Below are 25,933 nucleotides of genomic sequence, written 5' to 3'. Positions count from 1 at the left end.
AAGATACTGTGTTGTGTCCCTTCAGTCCTCTGCCAAATCACCTTGATACCAGCGCCACCACGCTCCGTCGCAGCTGCCGGGAGTCTTCTGAATCAGCAAAGGGCAGTCGCCAGAGCCGGCCAAAGAGTGTGCTTTCCTCTAGAAAACAGGTCTGTGCAAAATCCCATCCCATATTGGCCTTTCCCACAAAGCACTTGTGTCTTCTTGTTACATCTCCTTCTATCACTCTTGTAATTGTTGTATCAAATCTATCGGCTGCGTCTACAGGGGCCACAATTCCCCCTTAACAACATTCTGGTTATCCATTGTCCCAGAAAGTACCATCTTGTCTGTTATCCGCCCTGACTGTTACGAGGCCCCGCAGGCATCCATGGCCGTAATGACTATCTTTCCTCAGGCTGAGCACTGGAAGAATCTTCTCACTCAGAAAGCTTTAGATAACGCAGCACTGCTCGCCAGCAAAACGTCATCTTGGTGCTTTCAGAAACAGAATAAATTTTCTCAGGCTGTTTGGTCTTGAAAGCAAAATCTTCATGTGTCTTTTATCCACTCAGGAGGGGCAGAATGAACCCTTTTAGTCCAGAGAGGACGTTACATAGCAATGTATTAAACAGAACTATATTTTATCAGATTTTCCGCAAAGAACTTTCTCTCTATAAATGTTAACGGCTTTGATGATGTTCTCAGTAAAAGATAACACACACACACACACGAGTACATCCTGTTTTTCTTGGCTGGACCAACACATTATTTGCTTTTGTTCAATATTCTTCAGTTTTCAGCAAAAATAAGACTAACTGAATTGGCAATTCTGTGTCTTGAGGGTAGTGGTCATAGGGTCTTTAAAAATAAATTGCTTTTTTCCCCAATCCCTGCTTGATATATTACTATAGATTTTATTTTGCTATGCATAAGAAATATTTTTTGTTCCTTTTTTTAGCATTGTATCTGTAAATTACCGTACCCACACGTCAAACCACCGAGGGCGTTCCACACAAAATGTTTGATTTCATCACAAATAACTCACCCGTTTAGTAGTGCTGGACGGTGCCACATCTTTTCCACTTTGTGTGCAACTCTTGTATTGTGAACTCTCAAATTGATGTAAAAAAAACTGTGCATGTGTAATCTATACTATAATTCACCAAACGTCCGTCTATCCGTCTTATCCTGCATCATGCCAAAACAGCTCATCTGATCGCTGTGATTTTCGTTCTGTGTCATCTATGTAGACCAGGGGTGGGCAACGAGGGCCGAGACAGTGCAGGTTTTCCATGCAACCAATCACGTCAGCAGGTGGGTTGCTGATGAGCTTCTCCCCTGAACATAAACACCTGATCGTCAGTGAAATCACCTGCTGAGACACTTGATCATTAATGAAATCACTTGCTGAGGTGATTGGTAGCAAGGAAAACCTGCAGTGTCTTGGTCCTTCATGGCACATGAATGCCCACCCCTTATGTAGACCCTGGAGTAACACAGAGGGGTTAATTTTGGTGTGCTCCTCATAGGTATATAGAAATAGGTACTCTCATCTCAGACAAAAGTATTAGCATGCTAACTAGCCACAACACTTCTGTGAAGTTTTATGGTGGTTGGCAGAACGACAGCTGCATTACCGCCACCATCTGGATGGGAGGACTAATCGGCACTAAATCCAATAGGCATCGAATTCGAATACACAGCATTTCTCACAGTGAACAGGCCGTTCAGCCGGGACCGTGAGCATTTAAAATTTTTGAGAAGAACCGAGAAGACAAAGAAGAAATTTATCAACAATGTTGTGTACCCGGAGGTTCTGTGATAGGAGAGTGGAGTGTGATAGTGGTGATCAGTGGTGTGCGATACTGCAAGATTTAGTATTGATAAATATCAAGTAAATACAGGGCCAGTGCTGCCGATACTGATACTTTTTAATAATTAAGGTGGACGTATCATCAAATTGCTAAATCGGAATGATTTTTTGTGATCTTTAAGTGCTTTTTATGATTTGTTCTTTTCTTTTGGATTATTAATTAGTTAAAACACAGGGCAGAATTTTGCAGTTTATCGGTAAATAGATACTTTATTATCATAAGAGTTTTTGTTCAGAAACAATACAACTAGAATTTTTTTCCATACGTTGTCATGTCTGGATTTTTCTCTTAAATAAACAAAGTGCACAAAATCATCAATCACCAATCATTTGAGAACTTTTTTTTTTTCAGGTAGAGAGCTCAGAAACCAAAAACAAAAATAAAATAAAATTTCTCCCTTCATTGCACTTCTTTTCTAGATTTTTTCTTAAATAAAGTGCACAAAATTATCACTCCATAACAAATGTTATAAAACAAGTAGAATTTCAAGTAGAATGTGTGTTCAGGAAATCAAATCAAATCAAATCAATTTTATTTATATAGCGCCAAATCACAACAAACAGTTGCCCCAAGGCGCTTTATATTGTAAGGCAAAGCCATACAATAATTACGGAAAAACCCCAACGGTCAAAACAACCCCCTGTGAGCAAGCACTTGGCAACAGTGGGAAGGAATAACTACCTTTTAACAGGAAGAAACTTCCAGCAGAACCAGGCTCAGGGAGGGGCAGTCTTCTGCTGGGACTGGTTGGGGCTGAGGGAGAGAACCGGGAAAAGGACATGCTGTGGAGGGGAGCAGAGATCAATCACTAATGATTAAATGCAGAGTGGTGCATACAGAGCAAAAAGAGAAAGAAACACTCAATGCATTATGGGAACCCCCCAGCAGTCTAAGTCTATAGCAGCATAACTAAGGGATGGTTCAGGGTCACCCGATCCAGCCCTAACTATAAGCTTTAGCAAAAAGGAAAGTTTTAAGCCTAATCTTAAAAGTAGAGAGGGTGTCTGTCTCCCTGATCCGAATTGGGAGCTGGTTCCAGAGGAGAGGAGCCTGAAAGCTGAAGGCTCTGCCTCCCATTCTACTCTTACAAACCCTAGGAACTACAAGTAAGCCTGCAGTCTGAGAGCGAAGCGCTCTATTGGGGTGATATGGTACTATGAGGTCCCTAAGATAAGAAGGGACCTGACTATTCAAAACCTTATAAGTAAGAAGAAGAATTTTAAATTCTATTCTAGAATTAACAGGAAGCCAATGAAGAGAGGCCAGTATGGGTGAGATATGCTCTCTCCTTCTAGTCCCCGTCAGTACTCCAGCTGCAGCATTTTGAATTAACTGAAGGCTTTTCAGGGAACTTTTAGGACAACCTGATAATAATGAATTACAATAGTCCAGCCTAGAGGAAATAAATGCATGAATTAGTTTTTCAGCATCACTCTGAGACAAGACCTTTCTAATTTTAGAGCTATTGCATAAATGCAAAAAAGCAGTCCTACATATTTGTTTAATATGCGCTTTGAATGACATATCCTGATCAAAAATGACTCCAAGATTTCTCACAGTATTACTAGAGGTCATGGTAATGCCATCCAGAGTAAGGATCTGGTTAGACACCATGTTTCTAAGATTTGTGGGGCCAAGTACAATAACTTCAGTTTTATCTGAGTTTAAAAGCAGGAAATTAGAAGTCATCCATGTCCTTATGTCTGTAAGACAATCCTGCAGTTTAGCTAATTGGTGTGTGTCCTCTGGCTTCATGGATAGATAAAGCTGGGTATCATCTGCGTAACAATGAAAATTTAAGCAATGCCATCTAATAATACTTCCTAAGGGAAGCATGTATAAAGTGAATAAAATTGGTCCTAGCACAGAACCTTGTGGAACTCCATAATTAACCTTAGTCTGTGAAGAAGATTCCCCATTTACATGAACAAATTGTAATCTATTAGATAAATATGATTCAAACCACCGCAGCGCAGTGCCTTTAATACCTATGGCATGCTCTAATCTCTGTAATAAAATTTTATGGTCAACAGTATCAAAAGCAGCACTGAGGTCTAACAGAACAAGCACAGAGATGAGTCCATTGTCTGAGGCCATAAGAAGATCATTTGTAACCTTCACTAATGCTGTTTCTGTACTATGATGAATTCTAAAACCTGACTGAAACTCTTCAAAGAGACCATTCCTCTGCAGATGATCAGTTAGCTGTTTTACAACTACCCTTTCAAGAATTTTTGAGAGAAAAGGAAGGTTGGAGATTGGCCTATAATTAGCTAAGATAGCTGGGTCAAGTGATGGCTTTTTAAGTAATGGTTTAATTACTGCCACCTTAAAAGCCTGTGGTACATAGCCAACTAATAAAGATAGATTGATCATATTTAAGATCGAAGCATTAAATAATGGTAGGGCTTCCTTGAGCAGCCTGGTAGGAATGGGGTCTAATAGACATGTTGATGGTTTGGATGAAGTAACTAATGAAAATAACTCAGACAGAACAATCTGAGAGAAAGAGTCTAACCAAATACCCAGGACGTCGTGAGAGAACAGAGAAGATTCAGAAGAAACCGGCATGAGGACTTTATGCCGGCATGAGGACTTTATGCGGACATTCCACTGTTTAAGGACATTTTGTAATGAAAGACGTGTGCGCAAATTTGCTGAGTCGTTTCCGTGATGACTCGGCAAATCTGTGTGCGCCGCAACAGGAAAAACACCTCTGTGTTGAAAACCATTTGTAAAATTCAGCCAGCTTTTGATGGCTTTCAACAAGTGAGTAAATGAGAAATTGTTTAACAGCTTGGGCATGTTCCAACTTGCCCGTTAAGGTTTCCAACGGAGGTGTTTTTCCTGTCGCAACCCCCCGCGGTCGGGTCCAGCCCGACATGCGACTCTGCCCGCACGTTCTTTCATTACAAAATGTCCGTTAACAATGGAATGTCCGAATAAACTCCTCATGCCGACTTCTTCTGAAAGTTCTCTGTTCTCTGACGACTTACTGGGTCAACAGAGCCTGAAATGTGGAAGTTTTCAACTTGAAACGGTGAGACGCTGCTGCCTCGAAAAAGACGATGCAAATATATCATGTTGATTTACAAGTCTTCATGTCACATTTTATTCCATTCATTGCCAGGTAGATTATCAAGGTGCAGTTGAACATGTCATAATACAAAAAGTAAATTTCTGTGAATTCTGCTGGGTCTGAATTTCAGACTTTGTGCCTAGGTAGCTAGAGACAGATCAATATGGCAGGAATGCATACAGAGCTCGAGTCCGGGCTCAAGTCAGTTCAAAGGGATCTACAATGTATGCAATCAGTTCATTGTATTAAATATTGGCTCAAAAAAATGGCACTGTAAATCCTGACTTCAGAACATGTAAAGAGGCTTGGGTCCAGATTTGGAGAAAATTCTGATCAAAAATGCAATCTCCAATACAATAATTAATCACTCTGCACACACATAATATGAGATCAGTCTACTGGCCTAAAAAATAATATGGTCTTGTTTAGCTGATGCCTTCTTGAAGCTTTGTTTTCATTGACGTAACGTTTGGTATAGATGCCGCCATGATGGTGGAGTATGGTCTTCATGTACAGCAAACTGATTCTTTTGATGAGTTGTGTACGATGATCATCTTCTGCTGTAATGTCGTGATCCAGAAAGTGGTCGTTTAAATCTGTGAAGACCGATTCACGCAGATCTTCCAACAATTCCAGCTGAATGAGTGATATCAGGCGGTGGAACGTACGCATTGGTGTGCTGGATAATGTTCTCCTGTAAACAGTAAATATAAAATAAAAATCACTCACCCTATTCTGCCTCAATAAAACCATGCCAAAATACACCCACACATTTGGAACCTTATCACTACCGATATTTAGTCAGATATTGGAGAGATTGTGATGTATACGTATATTCAAACGCGAGTTCCATTCAAAATCACTCCACTGTGACCGAGAGTACAATGGCCCTATAATTGAATTGCAATAGAACTCACGTTTGTGTATACATGTACATATGTGAAAATCTCAATCCATTTTGGACATTTGCACCAAATATTACTTGACAAACTGATAAACATATTATTTTGTGATGGCCTACATGTAGGAGAGTCAATTACTAGCTCTCAATTTGAGTGCAAGCAAAAATTGTCATAAAGGCGCATACAGAATCACATTAAGGATACTATTTTGTCATTTCATAATCTATCTAGGCATGTTTATTTTTTGTTTTGTTTGCTTGTCTTTGTTTTGTTTTTGCCCTGTTACCATGGTTACAACAATCAAGAAAATAACTCCAAACAACCCTGCTATTTTCACCCATAGTGCTACCACTGATCATGATGCAAGGTGGTGAAAAAAATGCAACAATAAAATTCAATTATTTAATACAAAATGATACATGAACTCGAACGAAAGAAAGTAAAAACATACAAAAAATACTGTACCTTAGTATTTTGTCAGTTGTCTGGATAATTCTGAAGACATCATCTCGTGGCTTTATTAAACCACCTCTGTCCCTCCTTGTTGTGAGCAAGCTGAACTGAGGAATTTCTGTGTAGAGTTAAGCAACACTGAGTGCATTTACAGTCTTTAATGACATGTCGTGTCACACAGCCTTGACTGGCTCTTCTACTGTCACATTGGCATTCTTTGATGGCTTTATAGCATTTTTCATAAGAATACTTCTCAGTGACCATTTGAACTGTAAACAATTTGGATTGTTGTTCCAGCCTCCACGCCTTCGCACCCTACTGAAGAACATCTCAAGATGATCCTGTGACATTTGGAATGTGAGAACATACTTGAATGGATGAGGACCTCGTAACAAATGCTCACATATGGCAAGAATGGAATCTGTTGTAACTAGAAATCCAAGCCAGGCAGTCTTCCTCCTTCATGCAGTTCTGTTCTTGACTATCTCGAAGCTCTTGTATGTAAGTTTTTAGGTCTAACAACCACTCCTTCCAGCTATCAAAGTTGACATTGTTCATTGGGTGCTTGTAACTTTTGGCAGCTGGGCTTTTAGAGTTCATGAAGTCGAAGATTTGTCCATGCGCTGAATAAAATCTGTCGTCTTCTCACTCCCTTCGAACTCTGGAAGGTGCAGATCATCCCTGAGAAAGTCAATGGCATCTGTGACTGAAGAGCTGAGCGTTTGGACAGCGAGCTTAACACTCATCTTGTGCTGTTGCCATTGCATGTGTTCAGCTTTTAACTTGTTGGCTATGTTCAAATTGTCGGTTTGTTGAAGTTTCTCAAGTTTATCAATATAACTCCATCATATTGACTCTCCATGATGATGAATGGTGCCCATGGTTGCAAAACAGTTCCTAACCAACTTGATGAGGTGGCATGCATCAAATATAAAATTAATATTCTGGTTTGGGTCTAAAGGATGGGGAAAGTATGGCCTGATGAATCCATCCATCCTAGCTGTGAATTGGTTTGCGTATGATCCGTCACACACTATTCTGTGGATTTTCATTCCTGCTTCAGTTAGCACACATACAAGCTGCTTGATGATCTCTGCTTGTACTTCACTAGACAAGTGATCTGCAACAAAATATGCTACAGGGTATTTATAATTGTTTGTGATTCCAACAACCATGAACACCACTGCTTCTGTAGCAAGACTATCACCACACGATGGAAGAAAATTCCCACAGTCCACAGATCCCTCATAACCACCACTTTTGGGGTCATATACAACTTCTTTCTTCAAGGCCATGGCATCGAGCATCAGTGTGCAGTGCTTGTTGATATCATTTTCCAGCAACACGTCTTTCAAATGTGAAATGACTTCGGAAAGAAAACCTGGCTCACAACTGATGCTGGAACTCCATTTTCTTATGGCGGCCTGGTGAGGTAATTGCAGGTATTCCCTTAAGAATTTATATGCCTGTGCACTGTAGAAGTGAAGGGTGACTGCGAATTGCTTTAATTCATCTGAATACCGAATTCCATGTTTATCTTTATTTTGAGCCTTGAGTTCATTTTCTATGATGGTGTATGTTTTCTCACCAAAGTTGAGGTTGAGTAGATCTAGCTGACCTTGGCTTATCATTTCCTTGTCTTTTACTTCTTGTAGTAACTGCGAAATTTTTTTGTCTCTCCGCTTCACCTTCTGTTTCAGTTGCTTGCGGGCTTCTTCCAGCTTTTCCCTTGTTTCTTTCAGTTGATCCTCTATCATTACTGGTGATGCATACTGGTGTTCCTTGATGATTGTTGAAGAACATGGGGGTGGAGCTCATTTCTTTCCAGGACCAAGGTCGTTCTCATCAGCAGGAAGTGGTCTCTTCTTTGGAGGAGCTCTTGTTGGTTTCTTCTGCTTGTGGGCAGGATGGGCAGAAAACACTGAGGGGATGGCATTTTTTAGAAGTTCATATTTGGTTACTTCACTTGCAACATCATCCCTGGGATGAATACCTGTGGGGAAAATAAAGAAAAAAGTTTGTATTCATGATGTTAAAAATAATTAAAATAAAAATTAATATTGGTGCAAATTTATAACTCTGAGGATGACTTTAAGAGCTACATCAACAGCAATATGAAATTGAACAAACAAAAATTGCTTTCAGTTTTTTTTTTTTTTTTAATCTCGTTTTGTTTTCCCCATGGTAAAGAACAGTTTAAACGAGCATTTACTATGCAATGTAGATTTTAATTTGATATATTATGACCATGAGGTGATGAACTGTGAAAGTACATGTAGCCTGTTACATGGTGCAGCTTATATCCATGGTCAAATCACAATGTGAAGTATGCAATCAATTTATAGGGCCTTGCAGTGGAACCTTTTTAACACAAAATCTGTTCACACAAAACCCCTGATAACACAAAGTGATCTCCTACATGTAGTCATGGACATTGATTGAATTAAAACCTAATAACACAAAATCATGTTAAAACAACTGAAATCTCAGGCCGCAGAGATTTGTGTTAAAAGGGTGTCACTGTATTAGAAGCCTGTCTTACTGGCTTTTTATTTACCTCTCAAATAATCATCCTTCACAAAATGCTCACTGCAAACTCTGTGATTACTTGTTGGTGTAAAATCTTGTCTACTGATGTTGGTAAGCCACTTCTGTAACAGACTTTGGTCTTCAAAGGGAAACCTGCAGATGCAGAAGCATATAGTACATAATTATAAACAATGTGTACATTGTACATTATCAGGAATGCAAGTATAAGGTCTGACCCTTGCTTAGGGACCAGGAGCAGTGAGCTCAAAAAGGTTTATGATTTGATTGATCTGCCGTTACGATGTTTAAAGCTTAAAACAATTTTCTCAAGGTTTTCTCAGGTTCTCAGGTTTTCTCTCAATTTTCTCAGGTCATTTTTGAGAAAACAGTGTACAACAGTGTTGGCTAGTCATGATACACAGTATACAACTTCATATTCATGATATTCATGTATTGCACAGTGTATGGCACTCTGCAAAAGATGTCAGTTTATCGCCCAAAAATAAGTGAGAAGTTACAAAAATAAACCACAATACTTACTTATGGAAGGAAATGTTCTCTCCCTTCTTCCTCCGACTGTGGCATCACCAACAGGTGCAACTTTCAGGCATTTTCTTGACCGCGAACTATGAGCAACTCATTGAACTGCGGCGGCAAATAATGTGCCGGCTCCACTGATTTGCCTGGTTTGAACATGGCGGCCACCCCTCCTTGTTGGCACACGGCTCAGCGCTACTGCGCTCTCTAGTTCTTATATACAGCTCCATGACTTCAGCCTACCCGTCTGTGTACAAGGGTAAGACACTTAATACAATCATCCCAGTACACCCAGCTGTAAATGTGTACCAGTCTTGGCTGGGAAAGTAATCCATGATGGACTGGGTACTATCCAGCGCACACTAGCGGCTGAAAGACAGAGTGTGCCCTGTGATTCATCCCCATTTATTCAGGCGAGGTTGGCCTGTGAGCTAACCGAGACAGCGGCGGAGGAGCGAAGTTGGCCCGTGAGCTAACTGAGGAGCGAGGTTGGCCTGTGAGCTAACTGAGGCAGCGGCGGAGGGACGAGGTTGGCCTGTGAGCTAACCGAGACAGCGGCGGAGGAGTGAAGTTGGCCCGTGAGCTAACCGAGGAGCGAAGTTGGCCCGTGAGCTAACCGAGGCAGCGGCGGAGGAGCGAGGTTGGCCCGTTAGCTTACCGAGGAGCGAGGTTGTCCTGTGAGCTAACCGAGACAGCGGCAGAGGAGCGAAGTTGGCCCGTGACGTAACTGAGGCAGCGACGGAGGAGTGAGGTTGGCCCGTGAGCTAACTGAGGCAGCGGCGGAGGAGTGAGGTTGGCCCGTGAGCTAACTGAGGCAGCGGCGGAGGAGTGAGGTTGGCCCTTTAGCTAACCGAGGCAGCGGCGGAGGAGCGAGGTTGGCCCGTGAGCTAACCGAGGCAGCGGCGGAGGAGTGAGGTTGGCCCGTGAGTTAACCGAGGCAGCGGCGGAGGGACGAGGTTGGACCGCGAGCTATCCGAGGCAGCGGCGGAGGAGCGAGGTTGGCCCGCGGGCTAACCGAGGTAGCAGTGGATGGTGGAGGAGAGAGGCTGAGGTATAGAGAGAGTGGGTTGGTGGGGAAAACTGCCTGAGTGGCTGGTCCGGAGAGAGCTGTCCGGCGGGAAAACATTGTGGTTGATCGGTATGGCAACTAAAAGTAGTCGGCTATAAGCAGGCGGCGTGCTGGCAGCTAGCAGCTTAGCATAAGTAACAGGACCGAGCTTATTAACCATTATGGGGCCAAAAAAGAGCGGCACAGAGACATCAGAGTCAGACATAAGATCAGTCCCTTTAAGCATAAGTCCAACCATTGAAAAGGAGCTAGAGGGCATTAAGAAGTCTCTGAACTTTATAACACTGGACATGCAAAACATATCGAACCAACAAAAAACAATTATAGACTTAATGGCCCAAGTGAATGAACTGAAACAGCAAAATATGGAGAAAGACGTGAAGATTAAAACTCTTGAAAATAGAGTATCAGAGCTTGTACAATATTCCAGGATAAACGATCTTATGGTTACAGGCCTTGACATCAAACCAAGAACTTATGCAAGAGCAGTAACCAACGAAGAGGAGCCTACTGACAAAGACCTGGAATCAATGGAGCAGCGGGTGGTCACCTTCTTTGCTACCAAAGGAATTACATTGAACACGCAGGATATAGAGGCATGTCATCTGTTGCCCCGAAAAGACAAGCAACAAAAATCAGCAATAATAGTAAAGTTTGTTAATAGGAAACATAAGTTAACCATATTAAAGCAGGGAAAGAAACTTAAAGGGACCAAGGTATACATAAACGATCATCTGACCAAAAAAAATGCAGATATAGCTAGAAAAGCCCGTCTACTAAAGAAACAAAACAAAATCCAAGGAACATGGACCTCTAACTGCAGAGTTTACATAAAACTATTAGGTACACCAGAAGAAGCTATGGTACTATGCATCAAAGAAAAACATGAACTGAACAAATACAATTGAAAAATGAAATATAAATAAAAAATCTAGATAGTTTTACCTTCAATTCAAAATGACAAATTAAACATTAACAATTCCCTGCCTATAGAGGACAATGAAAGTACAAAACCATGAAATGCAATTTAAAACTTTTGAATGTAGTGAATCTAAAATGCAACATGTTATAGATGAAGTTGACCTGGATATAAACTTTTATAATGACATAAATGATGACTGCATGTATTATCAAGACCAGCAAATACCAACTCAAAATAAACCTAATGAGATTTTGTCAATTGTCCACTTCAATAGTCGCAGCCTTCATGCAAATTTTGAAAAGATAAAAGATTACTTGAACCAATTGGGTACTTTGTTTAATGTATTAGCAATTTCAGAAACTTAGATAAAAAATGATCAATCAATCAATCAATCAATCAATTTTTTTATATAGCGCCAAATCACAACAAACAGTTGCCCCAAGGCGCTTTATATTGTAAGGCAAGGCCATACAATAATTATGTAAAACCCCAAAGGTCAAAACGACCCCCTGTGAGCAAGCACTTGGCTACAGTGGGAAGGAAAAACTCCCTTTTAACAGGAAGAAACCTCCAGCAGAACCAGGCTCAGGGAGGGGCAGTCTTCTGCTGGGACTGGTTGGGGCTGAGGGAGAGAACCAGGAAAAAGACATGCCGTGGAGGGGAGCAGAGATCGATCACTAATGATTAAATGCAGAGTGGTGCATACAGAGCAAAAAGAGAAAGAAACAGTGCATCATGGGAACCCCCCAGCAGTCTACGTCTATAGCAGCATAACTAAGGGATGGTTCAGGGTCACCTGATCCAGCCCTAACTATAAGCTTTAGCAAAAAGGAAAGTTTTAAGCCTAATCTTAAAAGTAGAGAGGGTGTCTGTCTCCCTGATCTGAATTGGAAGCTGGTTCCACAGGAGAGGAGCCTGAAAGCTGAAGGCTCTGCCTCCCATTCTACTCTTACAAACCCTAGGAACTACAAGTAAGCCTGCAGTCTGAGAGCGAAGCGCTCTATTGGGGTGATATGGTACTACAAGGTCCCTAAGATAAGATGGGACCTGATTATTCAAAACCTTATAAGTAAGAAGAAGAATTTTAAATTCTATTCTAGAATTAACAGGAAGCCAATGAAGAGAGGCCAATATGGGTGAGATATGCTCTCTCCTTCTAGTCCCCGTCAGTACTTTAGCTGCAGCATTTTGAATTAACTGAAGGCTTTTTAGGGAACTTTTAGGACAACCTGATAATAATGAATTACAATAGTCCAGCCTAGAGGAAATAAATGCATGAATTAGTTTTTCAGCATCACTCTGAGACAAGACCTTTCTGATTTTAGAGATACTGCGTAAATGCAAAAAAGCAGTCCTACATATTTGTTTAATATGCGCTTTGAATGACATATCCTGATCAAAAATGACTCCAAGATTTCTCACAGTATTACTAGAGGTCAGGGTAATGCCATCCAGAGTAAGGATCTGGTTAGACACCATGTTTCTAAGATTTGTGGGGCCAAGTACAATAACTTCAGTTTTATCTGAGTTTAAAAGCAGGAAATTAGAGGTCATCCATGTCTTTATGTCTGTAAGACAATCCTGCAGTTTAGCTAATTGGTGTGTGTCCTCTGGCTTCATGGATAGATAAAGCTGGGTATCATCTGCGTAACAATGAAAATTTAAGCAATACCGTCTAATAATACTGCCTAAGGGAAGCATGTATAAAGTGAATAAAATTGGTCCTAGCACAGAACCTTGTGGAACTCCATAATTAACTTTAGTCTGTGAAGAAGATTCCCCATTTACATGAACAAATTGTAATCTATTAGACAAATATGATTCAAACCACCGCAGTGCAGTGCCTTTAATACCTATGGCATGCTCTAATCTCTGTAATAAAATTTTATGGTCAACAGTATCAAAAGCAGCACTGAGGTCTAACAGAACAAGCACAGAGATGAGTCCACTGTCCGAGGCCATAAGAAGATCATTTGTAACCTTCACTAATGCTGTTTCTGTACTATGATGAATTCTAAAACCTGACTGAAACTCTTCAAATAGACCATTCCTCTGCAGATGATCAGTTAGCTGTTTTACAACTACCCTTTCAAGAATTTTTGAGAGAAAAGGAAGGTTGGAGATTGGCCTATAATTAGCTAAGATAGCTGGGTCAAGTGATGGCTTTTTAAGTAATGGTTTAATTACTGCCACCTTAAAGCCTGTGGTACATAGCCAACTAACAAAGATAGATTGATCATATTTAAGATCGAAGCATTAAATAATGGTAGGGCTTCCTTGAGCAGCCTGGTAGGAATGGGGTCTAATAAACATGTTGATGGTTTGGATGAAGTAACTAATGAAAATAACTCAGACAGAACAATCGGAGAGAAAGAGTCTAACCAAATACCGGCATCACTGAAAGCAGCCAAAGATAACGATACGTCTTTGGGATGGCTATGAGTAATTTTTTCTCTAATAGTTAAAATTTTGTTAGCAAAGAAAGTCATGAAGTCATTACTAGTTAAAGTTAATGGAATACTCGGCTCAACAGAGCTCTGACTTTTTGTCAGCCTGGCTACAGTGCTGAAAAGAAACCTGAAACAAACAACTTTATGTTAGAAGATTATGAGATGTTTGCACAGAGCAGAAACAAAAAAAATGGAGGTGGTGTGGCATTATATGTGGATAAAAACTTACATGCAAAACAGATTGACAACATGACATTGGCTATTGATGATATTATGGAGTGTATAACAATTGAATTGATAATGGAAAACAGAAAAAAATATATTGATTATGTGTGTTTACAGATCTCCTGGATCAACTATTGAAATGTTTACAGAACTAATGCATAACTTGTATACGAAAATGGAACATAAAGATGTTTTTATATGTGGGGATTTTAACATAGATTTATTAAAAAATGAGTACACATAAGCCTACGGAAAATTTTATAGACACTATGTATAGCTTGTCATTCCATCCAAAAATAACTAAACCAACCAGAATCACTGCACAGAGTTCATCACTAATTGATAATATTTTCACTAACATATTAAACAATGACATTTCCAGTGGCATATTAATAAACGATATAAGTGACCACTTACCAGTATTTTTAACTATGAAAATAAGTTATAACTATAGGAAAGCCAAGAAAAATATTAAGATTACTAATTTCATTTCATTTCAGTAAAAACAAATGAATCAATAATGATATTCAAACAAAGTCTATTAAAACAAGACTGGAAAGTAATATTAGATGAAACTGAGGTTAACTCGGCTTATAACACTTTTTTGAATAAATTTTTGACTCTATGATCAATGTTGCCCTGTGAAATCAATCCAAATCAAACAACAAGCTAAAACCAACCCATGGATGACAAGCAGTTTAATTAATGCCTGTAAAAAGAAAAACTGGCTATACAGGGTATTTATTAAAGAAAGAACAATCGAAACAGAAAATAAATATAAAATATATAAAAATAAGTTGACGTGTATTAAGAAATTGTAAAAAGATGTATTATAAAACACAACTAGAACAAAACAAGGGAAATATTAAAGGTCTCTGGAATGTAATAAATAGTGTCATCAGGAAAAAGGAGAACCGTAGTACCTTGCCGGACTATTTCATTGACAGTGATAAAAAGATCTATAACAACGAAGAGCTAGTAAATGCATTTAATCATTATTTTGTCAATATAGGGCCAGAATTGGCAGCTGAAATAAAAATGCCATATTCAGCCTCAGAAATAGGTACTGAACAAGTAAACTCAAATTCATTCTTTCTATCAGCAACAGACGAAATGGAAATAATAAACACTGTTAATGAATTGAAGGCAAAAAAATCAGTAGATTGCAATAAGTTGGACACTACAATAATTAAGTCATTAATGAAATTGCAAAACCTCTAAGTCATATCTATAGCTTATCTTTTATTAATGGAGAGTTTCCAAGTCAAATGAAGATTGCCACAATTACACCTATATATAAAAGTGGAGATAAGTATCTATTCTCAAATTATAGACCTATATCTGTGTTATCTCAATTCTCAAAAATTTTAGAAAAACTATATACAGTACGGTTAGATCAATACATTGAAAAGTTCAAGATATTAAACGATAACCAGTATGGTTTCAGAAAAAATAGATCAACAACTTTAGCTTTAATTGATTTAGTGGAAGAAATAACAAATAATATTGATAAAAAGAAACATACAATGGCGATCTTCATTGACTTAAAAAAGGCGTTTGATACTATTAACCACAACATATTATTACGTAAATTGGAAAAAATTGGCATAAGGGGTATTGCACTAAATTGGCTCCAATCTTATTTAAACAACAGGCAACAATATGTACAAATAGGAGAATATAAATCTTTGTTTAAACAGATACATTGTGGAGTTCCACAAGGGTCCGTTTTAGGACCTAAACTTTTTTAATTTATATTAATGACTTGCAATTCATCTCTGAAAAACTGAAATTTATCCTCTTTGCTGATGACACAACGATAGTATGTTCTGGGGAAAACCTGGAACAACTTGTGATCGAAATGCAAATAGAAATTATTAAATTAAAAAATTGGTTTGATAGTAATAAATTGTCACTTAATATTTCAAAGACAAAATTAATGCTCTTTGGAAACCGAGAAATGAAAACAAAAGTAAATCTTAAAATTGACATGGTTCCTATTGAAAGGGTTAACCAACATAGATTTTTAGGAATAATAATTGATCACAGGATGTGCTGGAAACCCCACATTGCTAGCATACAATCCAAAATGGCCAGAAGTATTTCCATAATGGGGAAAGCCAAACATTTCTTAGATCAGGTGTCCTTATATATTATTTATTGCACATTAATATTACCATATATTAGCTATGGCATTGAGGTATGGGGTAATACATATAAAAGTAATGTAGACACACTTTTTAAGTTACAGAAAAGGGCAATAAGAATCATCCATAATGTAGGCTTCAGAGATCATAAGAGTACACTGTTTTTACAATCCAAAATACTAAAATTTAGAGATCTTGCAGAATTTAAAACTTTACAAATTATTTTTAAAGTGAAACAAAACCTACTATCAGATAACCTCCAAAAATTGTTTAGTGAAGAGAGGGAGATTACAATCTAAGAAGGAAATATAATTTAAAAAAACAGTATGCTCGTACAACAATGAAACAAATGTGCCTTACGAGACATGGGGTGGATTTATGGAATAATCTGAGGACATCAAAGTATGTACAACAGTACATCAATTCAAAAGAAATTTAAAACTCAAAATATTAAAAAAATATGAAACTGAATAACATAATTCTTAGTATACATACAGGTGTGCATGTTTGTGGATCTAAACTGTTATATTATTTGGGCATGGCGAACGTATGGGAAATATGAATGCACACGAGTTGCCCATGATACATGTGTGTAGGGAAAAAAAAAATTAATATATCATCAAGTTTAATCAAATATAGGTAAATGTGCGTGCATGCATGCATGGGCTGGATGCCCATGGGTGCATGTATGTGGGTTAAAAGTGTTATATTGTCAAATCTCATTGAATCTAGTGTGTGTATTGGTGTATGCAAGGGTATTTGTGTATAGAGGTAGTGTATTTATGTAAATACATGTTGATATGTATAATGCAAGGTGTGTTTTTATATAGGTATATATGATCTCAAAATTTTTTTATTTATTCTTGTCTGCGTAGTCGAAAATAAAACATGTGAAAGGGGGTAGAAAATATAAGTTTTACTTCATTCTACTCCCTTTGAGTAATGTACGGATTTTCAAAGATGAATGTGCGCAATGTATAAATGTTTTTAACTTGCTCAATAAAGTATTCATCATCATCATCATCATCCAATGGTGAGTTGTAGACTCCTATCCACTTTATACTATGGTATCCGGGGAAAAGTACTGGCCCGGGGACTTAGGACTTAGAAAAAAAAATACATATTGTCCTGTTCAATTTCTTCTACACTCAAAAAACCCAGTATCTCCAAAACCATAAATTTTTAGTTGAGGCCAACATGGCTGTCAAGGGGACCATCAGTGTGCAAAATGTGAAAGAATTTGAACAAACTGTTTTCATTTTTATTGATGAAAGTCTGTGCATTTCCGCATATGGTTTCCTTTAAATCTCCATTTTCAACTGCATTTTACTCCATTAAAAAAAAAGTACTAACTGGGTTTTGCATTTGAATTCTTCATATTTAGGCCCCAACAAAAAAAGCACATCCATGCAAGATAATTTAATTTAATTTAATTGGGACTACATATATTTAATAGATGGGAATCCAATCTAAAGAGTAAGTTTTTTTGAGTGTATATACAATAGTTAATGTTTTACTGTACTCATATTTATTCTCGATTGTCTGTCCTGCTTAACCATGGGTGGGGACACTGTTTTACCAAAGTGCAGATAACATGAAAACCAATGAGAGCCATTATGGAAACAGCACCAATAGATTATTGAATTATGTGGTGGAAATTTTCATATTTGGCAGCAAAACCATATTTTATTTTTTGTCCTGACTATTCATTTGAAGAGGCTCCTGAGGTTTAAACTTCAGAATAGATTGTTTCCATGTGACTGCAGCTCTGCAGGAGCCCAGCTGCTGTACGCTCAAAGAACAGATTTTTATCTCAAGGGGCCCCATCTAATATAGTTAGATATATAGTTGCTGCAATAGTTGCAGCAATAGTTGCTGCCTGCTTTTTCAGCCATCCTTTGATAGAACAATTCAATCTGATAGCTTGATTAATGTGTTCATACCAAAGAATGACACTTTTTATGCTTGGAGATTAATGGAGATTAATTTGGAGTGTTGTGAGATTATGGCACAGTTTTAATTTTTTATGTCTGAGAGTTTCTTCGATTTGTGATCTCCAGAAGTGCTTTTTTCTAAAGAGGAAACCATCTTGAAAAAATGGTGGCCATGTTGACATTTTGCGTGGCTATCCAAACTTTTCAAAAGAGTTGGTCCTAGAGAGCAAGTGTGCCAAATTTTATGTTTCTTTGTATAACTGAAGTATTTTTCTCCTTATCTGCTACACTAATAAACAAGTGCCAGAAAATAAAACACTAATAAATCAAGGCCGGGGCAAACGGTGGGCAAAAGAAAAGGGAGAAAATGAAACCACAACCCTGATCAGGGCCAAATCCTGACAGCTACACCTTAACAGGACACAGAAGGATGCAGCCCCTGGAGTGGGACGCAGCCACTGCACACTACACTGGCCCTTTACATCATTAAACTGCATGCTTGATCATATTCCTGTACAAGTGTGATCTTCACACACCCATTTGCCACAGTTATGAGCAGAAATTTATTATTACATGATACTGAAATTTAACTTGTAACTGAAACAAAATTTCTTGGGGTTTTTATTGATGACAAATTAAGATGGAAAACACATTTTAATTATGTTAAATCTAAAATGTCTAAAGCCATTGCAATCCTATATAAAGCAAAAGACTTCCTTTCGCAACATTCATTAACTATTTTATATCATTTATTACTTGTTTTATATATGACCTATTGCATTGAGGTTTGGGGAAACACATACAGAAAGCCACAACAATTATCAGTAACAAACCCTACCACGAACCAACAAACCCATAATTTGTCTGTGTGCATATTTTAAAATTCTGGAACTTGGTTGATTACGCCACAATTCAAATCATGTATAAAGTCAAAAACAAACTTTTTCCTCAACATGTCCAGGATCTGTTTAAAATGAGGGAATCCAGTTTCAATTTGAGAGGAACGTTAGTATTTGAGAAGTCAAAGATTCAAACTACTGTAAAAAGTCATTGTATTTCTGTTAAAGGTGTTAACATTTGGAATAAATGTCCTGATAACATCAAACTATCTGGTACCTTAGTCAGCTTTAAAAGGCTCTATAAGAATAATAGAATTACTTATAATCTAATTGACTAGGTTTATAGATTTTTGTTTTGTTTTGTTGTTTGTTTGTGATTTGGCGCTTTATAAGTTGATTAAATTAAATTGAATTGTTACTGTTTTTGGGGATTGTGCACTGTGTTTGGATCTTTTTTGTTGTTTATTGATTAATTTATACTGTCTATGCTGGCATTTTCTGTTGTAAGTATGCATATACGTGGTCTATTAGATAATAAACCGACCCTTTTATTATTTTTTTTAACTATATGGATTTGAATGACGTGCGATTACACCAATCATGCTTGAACTCTCGTGCGCATGCGTGAGTTTTTTCATGTGTGTCGGTGATGTCATTTCTCTGTGGGCAGGCCTTGAGTGAGATGTGGTCCCGCCCTCTCGGCTGAATTCCTTTGTTTCACACGCTGCTCGAGACAGCGCGCGTTGCTTTATCAAAATTTTTTCTGGACCTGTGAGGAATATCCGAGTGGACATTATTCAAGAAATTAAGCTGATGAGAGATTATGGGGTGTTTCTGTCGGTGTAAGGACTTCCCACAGAGCGGGACGTCCTGCAGCGCTTCCAGGCGCCGTCGTCGGCCTGTTTCGACCTGAAAACATCCTAATTTAAGGCTTAATTCACCCAGGATGTCGTGAGAGAACAGAGAAGATTCAGAAGAGGCCGGCATGAGGACTTTATGCGGACATTCCACTGTTTAAGGACATTTTTTAATGAAAGACGTGCGCGCAAATTCGGCGAGTCGTTTCCGTGACGACTCGGCGAATCTGTGTGCGCCGCGACAGGAAAAACACCTCTGTGTTGAAAACCATTTGTAAAATTCAGGCGGCTTTTGATGGCTTTCAACAAGTGAGTAACTGAGAAATTGTTTAACAGCTTGGGCATGTTCCAACTTGCCCGTTAAGGTTTCCAACGGAGGTGTTTTTCCTGTCGCGACCCCCCGCGGTCGGGTCCGGCCCGACATGCGACTCTGCCCGCACGTTCTTTTATTACAAAATGTCCGTTAACAATGGAATGTCCGAATAAACTCTTCATGCCGACTTCTTCTGAAAGTTCTCTGTTCTCTGACGACTTCCTGGGTCAACAGAGCCTGAAATGTGGAAGTTTTCAACTTGAAACGGTGAGACGCTGCCGCCTTGAAGCGCAGATCGCCGTCAGGCGCCGTGGGCCGTCCTTACGGCGACACTACCAGACCAAAATCTCTCATCAGCCGTTAAAATTTTTACCGAAAACCAGCTGAATTTATCGAATGGTGTCCACTCAGTTGTGCCTTACAGTTTTGAAAAAATTTTGATCAAACAAAGCAGCAGTCTCTGAGCCATTCCTAAACAATGAAAAAGTCGACGAGAGGGTGGGCGACTCATCACTCAAAGACTGCCCACAGGCGAATGACGTAAACGACAGGCGTGAAAAAACTCTCGCATGCCCACGAGGGTTCAAGCATGTCTGATGTAATCACACGTGATTCAAATCCATATGGTTTTTGAAAAAAATAATAAGGTCGGATACTTTTCTAATATACCTCGTATGTGTATGTTTGTATATATGAGTTACTTTTGTGGTAAAAGGTGTGGGTGTTTATAAGCTTTTTCTTCTGCCCACACTCTTTCGGTCACACATGTTCACTGTTAAATTGTCCTCATTATGAGTTTTTTGTTAGTATTAAGTCTGTGTGTCGAATGAATGAATGAATTCATTCATTGAATTCATTCAATTCATTGTTACTGTCAGGTTGTGAGACTGAATACAGGGAAGCATTGCAAAATTACAAGGCTCCCAGGCATGACTTCCAAGATGCATATCTATTATACAGTAGTAACAATGTTGCAAACGGAAACCTGGTTGCTTCAAAACTAATCATTAATTCCACAACGACACTCGTTTTGATGCTAGCAGGAAAATGTCATGAAATAGCTCCATCCTACACTTGGTGAACATCTTTAGCATGCCAGATCTTCTTACTTGAGCAAAACGGCTAATATCTTGTTCAACAGGATACGGGCCGACATGTTATAGTTGAATATGTTGTGACATTATATTTGTAAGGATCTTTTCATCTCAAATTTCTGTTTCTCACCCACAGGTCACGAAAATGCTGGCAGTAGTCGTGATCCTCTTTGCCCTGCTGTGGATGCCGTACCGGACTTTAGTTCTGATTAACTCTTTTGTGTCCACACCTTATCTGGATGATTGGTTCATCCTGTTTTGCCGGATATGCATTTATGCCAACAGTGCTATCAACCCTGTGATATACAACGCCATGTCCCAGAAGTTCCGCTCAGCATTTCGCGGCCTTTACCATTGCCAGCGGCCAGAGGGAAACCAGCGAGGACTGACTGTCGTCCAGACTGGCTTTGGCACCATCCGATGCCCGAAAGCCTCTCAGCCTGATAGCAATGGAACACATGAAAATGGCAGCAAACCTGCCCTCGATACTTCTACAGATGTAACCACAAAGAAGATTGGAGGCGATTATCAAGCTACTGCGACAGTCAATGGTAAGAAAAGAGGTGATCCCATTGTCACTAAGCTCAGCTTTGCTCTGGATCCTACAGAGGCATCATCACCCAGTGACATGAAGAATGGAGCTCTGCATTATTCAAACCGTATGGCAGGTGGTAGTTCTCCTTGTTCTGTCAGAAATAAATCTTTGTGTGTTTTGACATTCAGTAACAAGAAAGGCATGGAATCCCATTGTACGGGAACATCTTCATGACATGACAACTGGAGAAGAAATTCCTTTTTTCCAAACCTGTTCATTGCATCGACTCCAAGCCTGATCGAGAATGGAAGGATGACAAGTGACAATAATACAATGAACAGTATAGTGCCTCGAAGGTCTCTTTAACTTTGTGACCAGTTTCATTTTCAGCCCACTCTCACACTTTTTTTCGTGACGTCTTTTTAATTTTACTATTTCAAATCCTACCCCTAACCCTAACTATAACCCCACCACCATGTCACCCCACATTCATGGTCCCGTCATGAAAATACAGCGCTTTTCATAATGGTATCATGAACCAAAGATTAATTTACTTTTCATGATGCCATCGTGAAATGGCATGATATTGGGTTGTTCATTTTTGTCCATCAATGAGAGACCCATATGGGGGATACAAGAACTTCATGTGTCCATCTATCTGGAGTTGGAGCTCAGTAACTGCTCAGTGGATTCCCTTGACTTTTGAGTTGGTGAATTCTGACCTGATGCCGTCATGTCAAAGTTTGGATCATTGACACCCTACCAGTGTTGTGAAGGTAAAACTGCAGTTGACAAAGATGAAATAGAATATGTACAAAAGACTGTCAAGTTTAAACATGTATTGTCTTGGTTATGTAAAAAAAAAAAAAAACTCCTAAACATTAACGTCAGCATTTGTTAGCCGCAGTCTTCACACAAAGGGGAAACCATACAACGGATGAATGTATCAAACAGTGACAGATCCAACAGCAGCTACAAAAGCTCAAAACTAAACAACAGTTTCAGGAACAACAGTTTTGTTACGTTTCCCATTATGCAATGTTTGTAAATTCCAGGTTTTTCTCCATACTTTTCCAAAAAAGCTGAAATTGGTCTTAAAATCTTTCTAAATTTCTCCTGTTGAAGAATGTAACATGTTTTTCTTGGGTTTCATGTTGCGATGGAGAACCAGATGTCCCGATGACTGCATGTTGTATCCGATTGCCCACTTTCACCTCCTTTTACACAAGATTATTAATCTGCACCACTTAAATGTGGTTATTCATGTTTTTAGATCACAATGTGTCCCACCATCACAGTTTTTTTAAATTAACAGATTGTTCAGTGTTGTCCAACGCTACTTTAACCAATGATTACTGGTTTTTTTTGGACTTTGTGTTCATGATTTTGATAAAGGTACTGTTAACAGTATCTGTTAAATTAGTTATCAGTATACTGATAACAGTATCTGCTGATACTGTTCATATTGCAATTTAAACCTAGAATTTTTTTAGACATTCTGTAAAACATTGCACAACTTCTTTTCATTCAGAACTATAGACAAATGGTCCGTATTTTCATTTTTCATTAAGTTATTTTTAAAAGATAAAAAACAAAGTAGCATGTCTTTTTTCTGATTTGAAAAATAATCCAATTTGTGTTAAAAAAAAACCTTATCAACTCCGAACCGTGGCTTTGGTGATCCAAGACACCCTAGTGGTAGAGAAGCTTGAATCTTCGACTGGACTGGGTTGCTTGACGTGAGGACATTTCACTTCAAATCACAGAAGCTTCCTCAGCTAAAATTCTTGCTCTGGTAGTCTGACTTCTGTCTTGACTCTTGTAGAGAAGAATAAACCAGAAGCCAACAAAAGCTGGAGTTTTTTAACCTAACCAGACCCCCACCTACCGAGAGGCTGACTGCTATAGGCTAGTGACTAAACAATAGCTCTAATTAGCACCTATTGTGCTCTAGTTAGCACTCTCCTAATGACAGGATGGAAGCCTCTCCTGATGGCTCCCTTGACGACTCTCTCCTGATGACGTGAATGACTCATTACCATGAACAAAAGACTGAAACTGCTTTGACCTGAGTACCACATTGTAAACAGGGGACAAAGCGTGTCTGAGACCCGCTCCGCGGTTAAGGCTGGGTTTCAACTGTTTTACAAAGAATGCTTCCTTGACACCTCTCAGAATGCTTCCTTGACACCTCTCAGGTGTCAAAGAAGCATTCTGAAAACAATGAGGAATAAAACAGATGTATCCTCACTGTTTGTAAAACATTTTAGTTTGACTTGGTTTGGGTTTGAAGGAGGCACAGTGAACCGTCACTCACTTTAGCGGTGGTGAAAGACAACACAAAGAAAGTGTCAGTCAGGCAGCGAGGAGACCGACAGGTATACAATGAATAGTGGAGGAAAATCTGTGGGGGAAAAGTAATATTTTAAATAACTGACAAGCAGATATGAGCACAGAGCTACTGCAGGAACATTTCAAACTCAACAAAGAAAAAACGAAAAAAAAAAACAAAACAAGAGGTAATTACTGATCAAGAGCACTGGCAAAAGCACATAACCTATGAAGCTTTTTTTTTAAAACGATTTATAACATTTCATGTCAAATGACAACAAATATCTACATAGTACTCTGATTAAACTGACAGAGAGAATTTAATTTGAACACCCTTAGCAACATTTCCAGCTTTTATGCTTTTGTCACACGTGGCACAGAAATGACATGATTGTCCTTGCAGGTAGTAATTGCTGATTGTGCAGCAGACTAAGGGTACAGGCAATGGTAGTGTACAGCAATTGGTGAAGTTAATGTGCGAACAGTTTGGAGTTTATTAACTTTTTTTAACAATTCTAAAATTCAGCGATAAACATGCAGCTTGTGGATATTTAAATCAAATCAGATCAAATCAGTTTTATTTATATAGCGCCAAATCACAACAAACAGTTGCCCCAAGGCGTCTTATATTGTAAGGCAAGGCCATACAATAATTACGGAAAAATCCCAACGGTCAAAACGACCCCCTGTGAGCAAGCACTTGGCAACAGTGGGAAGGAAAAACTCCCTTTTAACAGGAAGAAACCTCCAGCAGAACCAGGCTCAGGGAGGGGCAGTCTTCTGATGGGACTGGTTGGGGCTGAGGGAGAGAACCAGGAAAAAGACATGCTGTGGAGGGGAGCAGAGATCAATGCTTAAATAGATTTTTACTGGTTATTGGTGGTCTGGGAGCAGGCACCGTCTCTACGAGGATGGGGTAATGAGGGGATGGCAGGGGGAGAGAGGCTGCAGAGAGGTGTGTAAGACTACAACTCTGCTTCCTGGTCCCAACCCTGGATAGTCACGGTTTGGAGGATTTAAGAAAATTGGCCAGATTTCTAGAAATGAGAGCTGCTCCATCCAAAGTGGGATGGATGCCGTCTCTCCTAACAAGACCAGATTTTCCCCAGAAGCTTTGCCAATTATCTATGTAAATAATTATCTATAATTATTTACCATGCACTTTTCCCAAACACACACAGGCTTTTTGTCACACGTGTGAGAGGGCCATTAGTCTTTGTGGACAAGTTTCTATCAGCTTTGCAACAGTAATTTGTACCCTCACAATGAGAATATAGCTCAGTTATCTAATCTAGTTATAACTGAAAAACAGGTTTTTGGGACTTTTTTCCAGATCAGTGATCCTGTCACCAAATTACACATTTCACATTCACATTTGGCACCATACTGCGGAATATTGCACATTGTGTATTCATAGTATGTGGAGTAATGTGAATCTACAGTGTGCACTATAGCACAAATGTGAATATATGTGCAATATGTCACCAATATGATCATTTAATGTGCACTATGATGCTAACATGAATGTGTAATGTGCTCTATGGTGCCATTGTGAATACATAATGTGAAATATGTCACAAATGTGAAACTGTAATGTGCAATATGGCAGCAATGTGAAAATATAATGTGCAGTATGGCGCCAGTGTTAATCTCTCTCTCTCTCTCTCTATATATATAATGTGCACTATGGTGCCAGTGTAAATATATAATGTGAAATATGCCACCAATGTGAATATACTGTATCATGTCAGTATGGCACCAATGTGAATATGTATAATGTGTGCTATGGTGCCAGTGTGAATATATATTGTGCGCTATGGTGTCAGTGTGAATATATATATATACGAGGTCTGTGATGAAA

The 25,933-nt window shown here is 38.9% G+C and overlaps 1 protein-coding gene across 2 annotated transcripts in view; it reads left to right on the top strand.

The window, feature by feature from the left end:
- Nucleotides 1–22,220, top strand: part of trhr2 (thyrotropin releasing hormone receptor 2) — a 44,922-nt gene extending 22,702 nt beyond the window's left edge. Inside the window, exons 4-6 of one of the 2 annotated variants that reach the window (XM_034177135.1) lie at nt 26–149; nt 21,343–21,865; nt 21,941–22,220. In XM_034177135.1, coding sequence (XP_034033026.1) covers nt 26–149; nt 21,343–21,865; nt 21,941–21,975 — 682 coding nt within the window. In that variant the 3' untranslated portion in view covers nt 21,976–22,220. Of the gene's footprint in view, nt 1–25; nt 150–21,342 lie in introns of both variants that reach the window. The other variant, XM_034177134.1, reaches the window with a different exon arrangement.
- The last annotated feature ends 3,713 nt before the right edge of the window (nt 22,221–25,933 follow it).

This window comes from Thalassophryne amazonica, chromosome 8 (assembly GCF_902500255.1).
Source record: "Thalassophryne amazonica chromosome 8, fThaAma1.1, whole genome shotgun sequence".
In the NCBI taxonomy this organism is placed as follows: domain Eukaryota; kingdom Metazoa; phylum Chordata; class Actinopteri; order Batrachoidiformes; family Batrachoididae; genus Thalassophryne; species Thalassophryne amazonica.
The sequence above is the reverse complement of the archived record's forward strand: the minus strand, read 5'-3'. Positions and strand labels throughout refer to the sequence as shown.